The following is a 15,279-nucleotide window of genomic DNA, read 5'->3' as shown; positions in this document are numbered from 1 at the left end:
CAAGGGGCCTAACAGGGAAGGCAGATGAACTCAGGGCATGGTTAGGAACATGGGACTGGGATATCATAGCAATTATGGAAACATGGCTCAGGGATGGGCAGGACTGGCAGCTTAAAGTTCCAGGATACAAATGCTACAGGAAGGATAGAAAGGGAGGCAAGAGAGGAGGGGGAGTGGCATTTTTGATAAGGGATAGCATTACAGCTGTGCTGAGGGAGGATATTCTGGAAATACATCCAGGGAAGTTATTTGGGTGGAACTGAGAAATAAGAAAGGGATGATCACCTTATTGGGATTGTATTATAGACCCCTCAATAGTCAGAGGGAAATTGAGAAACAAACTTGTAAGGAGATCTCAGCTATCTATAAGAATAATAGGGTAGTTATGGTAGGTGATTTTAACTTTCCAAACATCGACTGGGACTGCCATAGTGTTAAAGGTTTAGATGGAGAGGAATTTCTTAAGTGTGTACAAGACAATTTTTTGATTCAGTATGTGGATGTACCTACGAGAGAAGGTGTAAAACTTGACCTACACTTGGGAAATAAGGCAGGGCAGATGACTGAGGTGTCAGTGGGGGAGCATTTTGGGGCCGGCGACCATAATTCTATTCGTTTTAAATAAGTGATGGAAAAGGATAGACCAGATCTAAAAGTTGAAGTTCTAAATTGGAGAAAGACCAATTTTGACGGTATTAGGCAAAAACTTTCAGAAGCTGATTGGAGGCAGATGTTCGCAGGTAAAGGGATGGCTGGAAAATGGGAAGCCTTCAGAAATGAGATAACAAGAATCCAGAGAAAGTATATTTCTGTCAGGGTGAAAGGGAAGGCTGGTAGGTATAGGGAATGCTGGATGACTAAAGAAATTGAGGGTTTGGATCAGAAAAAGAAGGAACCATATGTAAGATAGATCGAGTGAATCCTTAGAAAAGTAAAAGGAAGTAGCAGTATACTTGAGAGGGAAATCAGCAGGGCAAAACGGGGACATGAGATAGCATTGGCAAATACAATTAAGGAGAATCCAAAGGGTTTTTACAAATATATTAAGGACAAAAGGGTAACTAGGGAGAGAATAGGGCCCCTCAAAGATCAGCAAGGCGGCCTTTGTGTGGAGCCACAGAAAATGGGGGAGATACTAAATGAATATTTTCCATCAGTATTTACTGTGGAAAAGGATATGGAAGATATAGACTGTAGGGAAATAGATGGTGACATCTTGCAAAATGTCCAGATTACAGAGGAGGATGTGCTGGATGCTTTGAAACGGTTAAAGGTGGATAAATCCTCAGGATCTGATCAGGTGTACCCGAGAACCCTGTGGGAAGATAGAGAAGTGATTGTTGGGCTTCTTGCTGAGATATCTGTATCATCGATAGTCACAGGTGAGGTGCCAGAAGACTGGAGGTTGGCAAACGTGGTGCCACTGTTTAAGAAGGGCAGTAAAGACAAGCCAGGGAACTATAGACCGGTGAGCCTGACCTTGGTGGTGGGCAAGTTGTTGGAGGGAATCCTGAGGGACAGGATGTACATGTATTTGGAAAGGCAAGGACTGATTAGGGATAGTCAACATGGCTTTGTGCGTGGGAAATCATGTCTCACAAACTTGATTGAGTTTTTTGAAGAAGTAACAAAGAAGATTGATGAGGGCAGGGCAGTAGATGTGATCTATATGGACTTCAGTAAGGCGTTCGACAAGGTTTCCCATGGGAGACTGATTAGCAAGGTTAGATCTTATGGAATACAGGGAGAACTAGCCATTTGGATACAGAACTGGCTCAAAGGTAGAAGACAGAGGGTGATGATGGAGGGTTGTTTTTCAGACTGGAGGCCTGTGACCAGTGGAGTGCCACAAGGATCGATGCTGGGCCTTCTACTTTTTGTCATTTACATAAATGATTTGGATGCGAGCATAAGAGGTACAGTTAGTAAGTTTGCAGATGACACCAACATTGGAGGTGTAATGGACAGCGAAGAGGGTTACCTCAGATTACAACAGGATCTGGACCAGATGGGCCAATGGGCTGAGAAGTGGCAGATGGAGTTTAATTCAGATAAATGCGAGGTGCTGCATTTTGGGAAAGCAAATCTTAGCAGGACTTATACACTTAATGGTAAGGTCCTAGGGCGTGTTGCTGAGCAAAGAGACCTTGGAGTGCAGGTTCATAGCTCCTTGAAAGTGGAGTTGCAGGTAGATAGGATAGTGAAGAAGGTGTTTGGTATGCTTTCCTTTATTGGTCAGAGTATTGAGTACAGGAGTTGGGAGGTCATGTTGCAGCTATACAGGAAATTGGTTAGGCACTGTTGGAATATTGCATGCAATTCTGGTCTCCTTCCTATTAGAAAGATGTTGTGAAACTTGAAAGGGTTCAGAAAAGATTTACAAGGATGTTGCCAGGGTTGGAGGATCTGAGCTACAGGGAGAGGCTGAATAGGCTGGGGCTGTTTTCCCTGGAGCGTTGGAGGCTGAGGGGTGACCGTATGGGGGATTACAAAATTATGAGGGGCATGGATAGGATAAATAGACAAAGTATTTTCCCTGGGGTTGGGGAGTCCAGAACTAGAGGGCATAGGTTTAGAGTGAGAGGTGAAAGATATAAAAGAGACCTAAGGGGCAACTTTTTCACGCAGAGGGTGGTACGTGTATGGAATGAGCTACCAGAAGATGTGGTGGAGGCTGGTACAATTGCAACATTTAAAAGGCATTTGGATGGGTATATAAATAGGAAGGGTTTGGTTGGATATGGGCCGGGTGCTGGCAGATGGGACTAGATTGGGTTGGGATATCTGGTCGGCATGGACGGGTTGGACCGAAGGGTCTGTTTCCATGCTGTACATCTCTAATGACTCTATGACACCCTGAGAGGAGGGTGTCTCCTTTAAGTTAATTAAGGACTACCACAGGAGGAGGTGATAGCTTAGTGGTATTATTGCTGGACTGTTAATCCTGAGACCCAGGTTCAAATCCTGCCATTGCAGATGGTGGAATTTGAAATTAATTAAAAACAAAATCTGGAATTAAGAGTCTAACAATGACTGCGACTCCACTGCCGATTGTCAGGAAAATCCCATCTGATTCACTAATGTCCTTTAGGGAAGAAAACTGCCATCCTTACCTGGTCTGGCCTACATTGACTCCAAGGACCACAGCAATGTGGTCGACCTTTAGCGGCCCTCTAGACAATTAGGAATGGGCAATAAATGCTGGCCTAGCCAGCGACGCTGTTACCTTGTGAATGAATAAATTTTAAAAAACCCTCCCCTCACTCCTCAGATTTTGACACATGGCCATTTGGTTGAAGCACATGCAGTTGTTACTTCTGGCACATGGTACAGGTGTGAGATTGACGTTGCATAGTTTCAGACAGCAACTTGCCTGGCCCCTGGACTAATCTTGGTGGATCACCATGACAAGCAATGTGGCTCTGAAGGTATGCTAAAAAGCAAGACAAGTGTATTTAAACTGGCTACTTTTAAAAATGAGGTTTATTTGTGTTTGCAAGAAAGGTATCCACAAGAGAAAGGATCCTTTATAAATTAACTTTATTACAATCATTCTCCCTCAACTGGGAACATAACAGTTCAGGGTATCCCATCTGGCTTCCCTCTTACAGGAGTATGTTGTGAAACTAGAAAGGGTTCAAAAAAGATTTACAACGATGTTGCCAGGGTTGGAGGGTTTGATCAATGCTGAATAGGTTGGGGCTATTTTCCCTGGAATGTCAGAGGCTCAAGGATGACCTTACAAATGTTTATAAAATCATGAGGGGCATGGTTTAAGGTGAGAGGGGCCACTTTTTCACGTAGAGGGTGGTGTGTGTGTATGGAATGAGCTGCCAGAGGAAGTGGTGAAGGCTAGTACATATGATGTGAAATTTTGTAGTGACTTGTGAGTTGTGAATCCAAGGGCGGTATCCTATGAGAGAAGGCCTTCTCCAGTCCTGGAAAATGGTACTGGGAAGACCGATCAAGACGCAGAAACTGATTCAACACATTTTGTCAATCACAAGACTCCTGGAGACCTGACTAAGTTAGACCCCAGTGAGTGTGATTCACCACAGAGCCCAGATGCCATGGTAGGTACCTGTACAGGTTAAGAGGCCACGAAGGTCCCTGTGAGGAAATGCAGAATATCACCCCATCCCTCATCATTTGCCCAGCTGACTGATACAAGAAGCGAATGCTGCCACTAACGTGGAAATGACCATTGTACCCATCATGGCACAACCGAACCTGCTAAACATGAAAATGCATAGCAAATGATCACTGTGTGATGTGTAGTTGCCAGGACAGCAAATCTCAAGCAATGAACTGTGGAACAAAGCAGCAGATAGCAAAAGTGAGGGAGGGCACAGAGCAGGGCAGGCAGTGATGTCAAATGGACCCTTTCTGTAGGAAAAGGGGAGTTTGGGGGAAAGAGGCCTGATATGGAGAAGGTTCAAACATAAAAGATTTGAATTTCATGGTGTTCAGTGTCAGCAAATCTGATTTGTCCCGGTTTGCTGTCCCTTTGTTTGAACACTGTAGAAGATATTTCATCCCTGGAGCAAGATGAGGATATACCTTGAATGGAGGAAGTGGACTGAAGATTTCCTTTCCCATATTCTTTCTTGGTGGATTCAAATTGGGTTTCTTCATGAAGTTTGGACTTTCTAAAGGACTCGATTTGCCATTTATGTAACGATTATATAACCAGTACACTGAGACCAACATGGACAACGAATAGTTCCTTTACAGGAGGCAGTTTTGCATTACAACAAAATATTGTTCTTTTTTATTTTAAATAGCATGACTTTTTCGTATGTAATATGCTGCAAAATATAAAAGGAGTAATAATTAAGGATGAATAAGATCCAAACCTTTAGATAAATCTTGCATCTTTCCAAAAGGAATTTCCATTTTAATGATGTTCTCTGCTCTTCTGTTAAACTGCAAAACTCATCCGTCTAGGAATTATAGCATGAAACACGCAGATTCAGTTTTGTAATCTTAAAGCATATAATTAACAGTCAACTTTTTCATATTTAGATTATTTACAGTGTGGAAACAGGCTCGAGTCCACATCGACCCGCTGAAGAGCAACCCACCCAGACCCATTTCCCTACAGTTATCCCTTCACCTAACACTACGGGCAATTTAGCATGGCCAATTCACCTAACCTGCACATTTTTGGACGGTGGGAGGAAACCGGAGCACCCAGAGGAAACCCACGCAGACACGGGGAGAATGTGCAAACTCCACACAGTCCGTCACCTGAGGCGGGAATTGAACCTGGGTCTCTGGTGCTGTGAGGCAGCAGTGCTAACCACTGTGCCACCGTGCATATTTATACAACAAAAAATTAAGGTTCTTCTTTAAATTACTCCCAGGCAAATAAATTGGGTTTAATAAATTGTGTTTATTAGTACTGTTTTCAAAGATGCTACAAGTTGTTGAAGCTCCGGAGAGAATAGGATAACAAGTGATGTAATGTGAAGAGGTTTAGGTACAAGTCTTGTCATTTTCAATTCATTCAGTCATGCTGCTGGTCATGGTGCCAGTATGGCTGTTCCAATAATGTCTGCCACAATGACTGCACTCCTTCATTGGGGTTAGATCATTGCAGGCAGGCCTCTAATTAGTTCCTGCTGCCTGTGGTTGAGCACCATATTGACCTCCATTGGGGCAAGATGTCTGTTTAGGTGCTATGGGGAATTGAATTATGCAGTGTTTGAGGTTACTGGTGCAGTTAGTAGAAAATAGTAATTGATGATACATTCTTTGATCTTGGCAACTCGTGAGTTCACTAAACTTCTTGCAGCACTATATCCAGGTCCTCATGCTTTGACCTAAATTCAGTCTTTTCCCATTGCCTTCTGAGACTGTCTGGGAAGCCTTCTATGGGATTGAATATCACAGTTTCTTTTGATCCTTTCCAGTAAGATTACCACTGCAACATCTAAAAACCATGCATCTGCATCTATAACCTCAATATTTGCCAAGAAAGAATTCTTGCATAATTGGCAGCATCTGTTCCAAACATACTGCAATTCACCTTTAAGGCTAGATATAAGTAATGCAGGCTGACCATAAGTGGTGCTAGTCACTCACAATTTTGACCCCTGTGATGTGCCAATAATCAACAGCACAGCTGACATTTCCTTCAGGCTGAACATTTTGAAATGAATAAGAAGTATGAAGTTAGTGGGTGCTGAAGTTGCAACTGTTGCTTTAATCTAGCCCCAATTCATTTCTGCTTTTTGTTATTCTTTATTACTGCCAGATTCTGATTTTTTAAAATGAATTCAAATTAAACACTGCACTTGAAGATGTCCGAAATGCAAATGTATCAAACACAAGATGATCCAAACGTAATATTTGATTGATACCTTTTAAGTTTACACATTCCTCATATGATTGTTTAGAATTGGATTGCATTCGTTCGTAAACACTCATCTTCAGTGTTTTTTGCAACAGTTTTAATTTTGAGTGAGTGAGATAAAACATATGAGTTGAAGAGTTGAGTACTGATTGTTGGTGTGGGATGGTGATACAGCTAGTAGAACAGTTGAGTAGGTTGTGGGGTGCTATTGTTAGGGTATATGATTTGAAGACTAAATTCACAAACTTTGTTAACTCATAGATCATTAAAGTTTTTCCTGCACTGCACCCTTGTTCTTGGAGCTACACCATTGGCACTGACACTGACATTTCTTGTTCCCAAGTCACCTTAAGTTAGAAAGAAATGTGGGTATCATGGATCCTCAAGGACAAACAATTAAAACAAGTCAATTCTAGGTGAGGTCTGTAATTTGATGCTTGACCTACGAAGATCTACAGTACTAGAGTACTGCACATTTACTGCAATTGCACAGATTTAATTGCAGTATATCTGCTTTATATCACTTGTGTTGATGGAATGCAAGTTAAATACATGAAGTTTGGTATTGGGTTTTAGTGTTACCTATGAAATGAAAACAGAAAATGCTGTAAATATGTATCAGGCCATCCTTGGAGAAACAAATGTTTCAAATTGATGACTTTTCATCAAAACTGGGGAAGATCATAAATGGAACAGGTTTTAAACAAGCACAAAGGCAGGGATAGTGGAAGAGCTAGGTCTAAATAACATATCTAATTGAAAATGAATCCAGTTTATTATGTAAAAGAATGTGGTTTACATATAAATTAGGTTCGCACCCCTTTTTAGAGTAAATCAGAAGAAAGGATTAGAAGGTGTAACATTACTTTAAAAAACATAACTATTTTCATTCATATACAAATAATATTTTCTGTTGTAAGTCAAAAATCAAATATACTTCTGTATAAAAACACAATATTTTGTGTGTGTGGATTGGTTACAGTTCAAAATTATTCCACAATGCATCCTGGTTAATATTAAGTCTTTCACATTTGTGCAAGGAAATGAGTTATTTTGCTGTTTACAAAATGGTCAAAAGCACATGATTTCAGAATTACAGCTTTTGACAAAATACTTCCGGTTATGGTTTTAGTTGCATTGAGTGTTTAAGGGTCCTGTAAAATGTTTACCGTATCCATAAGACAATTTATTGTCATAGTATTGTCATTTTTTCTAACACCATTACATAACTCAAATCAGCGTACAAAGAATACAAACCACTAGTGGGCAATAGTGGAATTGGAAACGTCCACCGTGTGTTCTGGAATTTGAAAAATAGTCCAAGCTACTGGTAATGTTTGTTTTAATGTATATATTATTAGTCAGCTGGACATAATTTTGAACCTTATCTGATACACACGCAGTTAACAATGCAAACTTTATGACTAAAATAATTTTATATTATCAATCATTTAAATCTTATTAAAGGAACTTTCTAAAGAAACCCCATTACAAATAGCAGCAATTATCACTAGGCATCTGTATGTTCTCATATATTTCTCATATATGGGTAGTATAACTTGTAAATACATCTGCAATAGGATGATTGAACCAGATGACATTTACTTAAGGGCTGCAGTTTTCTTTCTTTCTCTGAGATAACTTTAATAACATGAATGTGATTTAATTAATTAATTGTGAATTTTTTTAAAAACAGGAATATAGTTCAATTTGAGGCAGTTCAGAGGAGATTTGCTAGATTGATTCCAGAGTTTTAAGGTGAGAGAAGAAAGATTTACAGAGAGTGGTGTGTGTATGGAATGAGCTGCCAGAGGAAGTGGTAGAGGCAAGTACAATTACAACATTTAAAAGGCATCTGGATGGGTACATGAATAGAATGGATTTAGAGGGATATGGGCCAAATACTGGCAAATGGGACTAGGACAGATTGGGATATGTGATCAACGTGGACGAGTTGGACCGAAGGGTCGGTTTCAATTTGTATGGCTCTATGAATGAAATGCTTTGATTGAGGAATGTGACTGGCAATGTAGATCATTATCTTTAGTCTCTCAGTTATATTCAACACCATAGCACTATGTTATCAGACTATATTTAACACCATTCTATGTGGGGTAACAATAGCGGCTCTGACTCCAATATAAAATAACATTGTCTTTGTGGGAAAATTCTCACTTCAAACTGGTCCTTACACAGGAAAGCTAGCACTAGCATGTTAAATACAAATTATCTTAAAGCTTTGTTTTATGATATTGCTAATTAAATTTTATTCTGAATTTATTATAAGTACAAAGTTGAAAATCTGGACTTCAATAAAGGACATTTGATTTTCCTGGTGTAGCTATAATTTAAGAAAGTAATATGTGCCTATACAAAACATGAATATTTTCTTATTAAATACTTTCTACTTTTTAGTGTAGTACAGTCCTTTAATGATTCTCAAAAAGAAAAAAAAACATTCTATTTGTTTTTCTGTTTGGACTATTATATATATTTAAATGCGATGCTATTTTTCACAGGTACAGCAAAATCAAAAAATTGATTTAGCTAACTGTGAAAAAATGAGATATACACTGATTCTTAATATAGAGTTGTTTTTAATATGAAAAGTGTAAATGCAGATTTTTGATAGCGAACAGGCATAACGCAAACTTATTAAATAAACAATCTGCAAAAGAAACTTTTAATTTTAACCTGCATCCATAAGGTGTTTTGAAAAAGATCAGGTGACTTATTTCTTTTGGTTTTAATGCTACTGCTTTCAGGTTAGCCAACATTCCTACATCTTCTCTGCTTGTCCAGAGATGTAAATTTTCCAGTTGGCCTGGCCAATGTAATTGAAGTTCATCATTCATTTGTGATGCAGTAAAAGCTTTTGGTTAAAGGTCCCCTTTTCAAATAGATTAGTAAACACAGATAGCATGACCCCACCCCACTCCAATCTAAATTATAGTTCCATATAATCCTCAAAATGGAAGTACAGCATGTAGACAATGTTTTAATATTATTTGGTAGACAGATATTTACTTACAGATATCAACAAAACTGGTGGATCTATGTCTCAAATATCTTATTATTTCTTAGCATATACAAAAGATCTCTTCAAACCCTAGTTTGTGAACCACTGGAATAAAGAACATTAAAAAAAAACACTCTATCAGTTGTCATATTCCAACTTTAATCAAAACTCCAAGTACCAGTTACTTACTGTGTAGCCAAGAGTTTTTTCAGCTGTGTTTCCTGATAAGTTACATGATTGAAGAGTGCCTGTATGGTCAGACACATCCAGCCAGAAATCAAAACTGGTGATGATACTTGAGGGATTCAGTGTGTCAGATGAACAGGAAGGATTTGTGCATGCATTTGAACCAACATCAATCAAAAATCTGCACCTGCCACTTTGACAAACACAGAATTATGCATTTAGAATTCCTATTACATATGGAACACAAAATACTTTTATAGTTCTTGCTTGCTATTTCACTTCTGCGCCCTACTCCATCCTGAACACTGTTATAATGAAACTTATTTAAAACTTCAGCAGCCGCTTCTAATCTTTAAATTTGTCATGTTACAATGTTCTGGATTCAACATTAAATTCCTCAACTTGAGATCATAATCGTAGCTTCAATTTTTTGTTTTGCACAATTTTAACTGGCATTTTGTTTTTGTAATTTCAGATTCTCTAGAGGCTTTGACATACTAGTTAATTTACTTGGCACTAAGCTTCTGAGCAGGAAAGCAGGAAGTAAATCCATTTAAAAATCAGGAAATGTACTGTAGAGGGTAAAAGTACACTAGTTTACATGAATATATGGTCAACTTGTCCGAGAGAATTGTGCAGCAATTAGGGTAGGATAAAACACCAATTATGAGTTAAGACTTCCTGCCTAAGCATTGTCCACATGTGTGTTTTAGGACATTTTCAGTTGTGTAATTTACTGCTCTCCATATTGAAATATTCAGGCCAAAATATTATTTGTTTTCTGGCATCATTTCAGTTTTTCCTTACTATTGGGAAGACATCTCCAAATTTAATATTACTGACAATGTAAAATAAATCCCTGCATCTGGTAAACATTTGTTACCAAATTGTGACCACGCAACATAGAAGAGCAATGCAAAATACATATTTTTCTGTTAAATATATGACTGCTATGTCATGTACAACACCACATAAAATGGGGTATCTTTAATATTCAAATTTAAAATTAGTGTAATTCTTACCATTTAGATTTTATTATCTTTGAACTGTCAGAATCAATGTTAAACATAGTAATATAAGCAAAAATGATTCCATACATGGGTTCTGCCTTGCCAACATTGTCCATTACTTTATTTTTTAACTGCTGGACAGTGAATACATCCACAATGGATTGTACTGCAAACATAAAATGAAAATAAGTAAATCGTGGTGGAATAATTCTTGAATAGCATAATAAAATGTTCCTTTTCTACGATAGTAAAAGGAATGCACAATACATAAGCATTACAAATTGTATAGTTCTATGGATGAAAGAAAATGTCAGCTACCATTAAATTTATTCTTTAAGATATCTATATAGCATGCACCCAAGAACCCTTCAAAAAGTGTTCAAAGAGCCTTCATTATACAGCTACTGCACAAATAATGGTAGTATCAACTTGGGTGTCTCACACTTAATCACTGCCTAGGATCCATAATTTTTTTTATTAGCACATACCTTTTGTAATATGCTAGTCCATAAGGAAAGCAGAAATTTGAGTGTGGGCACATTGTATCTTCAGAAATGATTAACATATGGAGCTAGACAGGCTTACAGGGGTGACAATGATGTAGTGGTAACATCAGTGGACTAGTAATCCAGAGGTCCAGGTTAATTCTCTAGGACCATGGACTCAAGTCTCAGGATAGCGGCTTGTGGAATTTAAACTCAATTAATAAATCTGCAATTAGAAGCCAGTCTAACGGTAACCATGAAACCATTGTTAGTCGCAACCATGTCAGGATGATGAGTGGCTTGGATGGGAGCTAACAGCACCATCTGCAAGTGCTCTTCCAGGCCACTCACCATCCTGACTTGGTGTTCCTTCAGTGTCACTGGGTCAAAATCCTGCCTACATTATCAGGATGTATTTTAGTTAGATAATCAGCCATTTTTTAAAAACATGATAACTTAAATCTTGTATGTCGTTTTCAGAATGCTTTTGTGCATTCCATTGAATAGCACTGGGGGTCTACCTACAGTGCAACAATTTAAAAAGGCAGCTCACCACCACCTTCTCAAGGGCAACTAGGGACAGGCTGGACAACCAACGATGCACTTGTCCCACAAGAGAATAAAAAAAAGTTGTCATAAAAGCCCATCTAGTTCATTAATGCTTTTTACAGAAAGAAATCTGTCATGCTTACCTGTTTTGGTCTACATACAGCCCAAGACTTACAGCCATATGACTGACTCTAAATTGCCCTCTGAATTGTCCTAACAAGTCACTACTTTGAAGCCCGAAAAACAAAGTGAAACCAGATAGACTACCTGGCATCAACTTAGGCATCAGAAATGATAATGACAAATGCAGCCTGTCAACATTGCAAAGTCTACTTCACTAGCATCCAGGTTCATCCCACAGTCTAAGAGAAAGTGAGGACTGCAGATGCTGGAGATCAGAGCTGAAAATGTGTTCCTGAAGAAGGGCTCATGCCCGAAACGTTGATTCTCCTGCTCCTTAGATGCTGCCTGAGCTGCTGCGCTTTTCCAGTAACACATTTTCAGCTCATCCCACAGTCTAGTTAAGTAACAGCCTGACTTGGTCATAGTCACTGAATCATACCTTACAGACAATGTCGAGAAAATATTGTCATTATCACTGGCTGCGTCCTGTCCTACTGATAGGTCTGACCCAGAGGCAGTGGCATAGTGATATACAGTCAGGATGCAGCTGCCCTGGGAATCCTTAATATTAACGCCAGATTCCATGATGTCTTTTGGCATTAATTCAAACATGGGCAAGGAAACTCAAGGACTGACCTCCTCGGCTGATGAATCAGTACTCCTCCATGTGCAACATCAATTGGGGAAAGTATTGAGGGCATGGGCACAGAATGTCTTCAAAGTGGGGGACAATTTCCACCACCAAAAGTAGCTTAGTTGCAGTATGATGGCATTGTAGATCAACCCAAGCAGGTGGGCTGCAGTGGTTCAAGAAGGCAGCTCACCATCTCCTTCTCAAGGGAAACTAGGGACGGGTAATAAATGCTGACCAGTCAATGATGCCCACATACCAGAAATGAATGAGAAAAACATGCACCTTCATGATGAGCGAGTCCAGCACAGAAGCTTTGCAAACATCTTCAACCACAACTGCCAAGTGGAAAATCCATCTCAATCTCCTCCTTCGGCTTCTACTTCACACATGCTAAGCTTCAGCCAATTTGCTTCACTCCATATGATATCAAGGAATAGCTAAAGGTACTAGATACTGAAAATTTGCAGATCCTAACAAAATCCCAGCAAAAGTATTGATGATTCGTGATCCAGAATTAATCCAGCCCCTAGCCAAGTGGTTCTAGTACAGCTATAACACTGGTATTTGCAACGTGGAAATTGCTCAGGTTTGTCCAATCCATTAAAAAAGCAGGACAACTCCAACATGACCACTATAGCCCCATGACTTTATTCTTAATCATAAGCAAAGTGATGGAAAGAATCATTGACAGTGATAAAAAGCCCAGCAATAACCTGTCACCTGACGTTCAGTTTAGAGTCTGCCAGAGATATTCAGCTCCTGATGTTATTATACCTTTTGTCCAAACATGGAGAGAAGAGCTGAAGTCCAGAGGCAAGGTGACATTAAGGCAGTCATGAACTGAGTTTGGCGTCAAAATGACTCCAGTATTGCTAGAGCAATGAGAAACATGAGAAAAATGTCTAATGGTTGAACTCTCACCTACAACAAAGTAAGATGACTATGGGTGGACTAAGCGTGTGCATTTGCTTGGTAAGAAAATGTCTAAATCTTTAATTTGCACAGATTTAATTTAGATTGGAATTGATAGTTGCCTGTAAACTGAAATCTGCAGTCTAAAATTCTGTATTCGCAAGCTTTGAGCAAACTTATTTTCAAGGGTTACTTTGGAAGAGCTGCCCAATTAAGAACCTACTGAAATTGGACCCTCATTCACTAAGTGAAATAAACCCTTTGTTTTGGGAACTACAAGTTCAATAAGTGGGGGCCCTCTTGTGACACATAATAGTGTCCATATCCCAAGTTCAAGTTCCACATCTCTGAACAGGCTGATTAGAAAAATTGGTTTAAAAATAAATAAATAAAATCAATGAGCAAATCCAGTTCAGACTTGGGCTCAGTGCATGTGGTTGATAATTTTGAGAGTCTGAGTCATCAAAATGTGCAAAGTTAATTTGCATTGTAGTTTGTGATTGGCTTTAAAGTGAAATCTGCAGCTTAAAATTCTGTGTTTTCAAACTTTGAGTTGTCTTATTTTCAGGAGGTGCATTGAAAGAACTGCCGAGTTAAGAACTGGCTGAAACTGAACCCTCATTAACTGATTCAGATCAACTCCCAGCTCTGGCAACATGTATAAGCAGCCAACTTAGTGTGACTGAGCATTTGAGAAAGCGAGTTACAATTCAGCCTCTAAGTTGACCGTTTCACAAGCTCAGCAGAGGAACAAGTCATTTGGTTGTTTTTGCCTAAGCAAAGCAGCTGATTTAAGAGTATTTCTGGTCTTTAAATAAAAAGTAAGATATTTAGACTGCATACAGATCTTTAGTTTTTTTTCTTTTAAAAATAGGTTTAGAATTGAATTGATAGGATTAGAATTAGGTATAGAATTGATACGGTGATGTTAAAAAGGGAAAAATCTGAATAGTGTTAACAGTTGGGATTCTTCAAGTGTAGGTAGCAAAGATACTGGAGTGATTTTGTTAATAACTTGATAGCGATGTCAAGTCAAGTGATGCACTGCAGCTGCAGCATGTCAAAGCTGCTGGTCACCAACGTGATCCACAAAGAACATATCAGTAGCAAGTGTTAGAAGCTTGAACAACTTTGGATCCAAGTTGAGGAGATGAATTCTGAGCAGCAGATATTCTGCCAATTCTGGCAGAGGAAAAGTTACCTTGATATTTTGCGCCAGGAGACAGTCATCCCTTAGATTTGGTACTTCAAACTTGGTAGGTATGGTAGGTGGTGAGGCAAGTATTGGGAACCAATGGGGCAGATCTCAAACAGCCTCTGTCCTTGCAATCGTCTAACAATTACAAGGCTCTTGCCAGTCATGTGGATGAGAGTGAGAAGATAATTGACCTACCACGATACCCCTATAGTAAATTTACAGGAATAGATACTGTTTTCTGCAACTGTGAGACTGAGTCCTGAAGGCGGTGTTAATTATCTGGAACCAGGGTTAAGGATATCACTTTGGGTTTGGACAGAAATTGGTGAGAGGGGAGGGATCCAGTTGTCATCATCCACATTGGTGCTAATGACATTAATAGAGCTGGAAGCTACTTTGACCACATCTTCTAAACCCATGACCTCTAATGCCTAGAAGGACAAAGGCAGTAGATGCATGGAAGCACCACCACCTGCAAGTCCTCCTCAGATTCACATAATATCTCGATTTGGAATTATATTCCTCTACCATTGCTGGGTCAAAAATCATGGGACTTCCTTACCGAATAGCACCACAGAAATATCTACCCACACCTACTCTCAGCTCCACGGACTGCAGCAATCCAAGGCAGCGGCTCACCACCACTTTGTCAAGGGCAATTAGATATGAGAAACTAACGCTGCCCTAGCCTGTGAATGACTAAAAAACCTTGGAAATATTGTTATGTCACTTGGATTAATGAATCTCTGTTTTTAGAAATAGGAAAAATTAAAAGGTTTTACTTTTATAGGCATCAAGATCATTA

General features: G+C 39.2%; 1 protein-coding gene across 1 annotated transcript in view; it reads right to left on the bottom strand.

Moving 5' to 3' along the window:
- Window positions 1-15,279, bottom strand: part of meiob (meiosis specific with OB-fold) — a 64,436-nt gene that overhangs the window by 9,233 nt on the left and 39,924 nt on the right. Inside the window, exons 10-12 of the mRNA XM_043711309.2 lie at window positions 10,586-10,739; window positions 9,567-9,756; window positions 4,857-4,943 (exon numbers count right to left, since the gene is read on the bottom strand). Of these exons, the coding sequence (XP_043567244.2) occupies window positions 4,857-4,943; window positions 9,567-9,756; window positions 10,586-10,739 (431 nt within the window). The remainder of the gene's footprint in view (window positions 1-4,856; window positions 4,944-9,566; window positions 9,757-10,585; window positions 10,740-15,279) is intronic.

The sequence above is a fragment of the Chiloscyllium plagiosum genome, unplaced genomic scaffold (assembly GCF_037043375.1).
Source record: "Chiloscyllium plagiosum isolate Xiang-an unplaced genomic scaffold, Cpla_swu_hap1 HiC_scaffold_20, whole genome shotgun sequence".
Lineage (NCBI taxonomy): Eukaryota > Metazoa > Chordata > Chondrichthyes > Orectolobiformes > Hemiscylliidae > Chiloscyllium > Chiloscyllium plagiosum.
The sequence above is the reverse complement of the archived record's forward strand: the minus strand, read 5'-3'. Positions and strand labels throughout refer to the sequence as shown.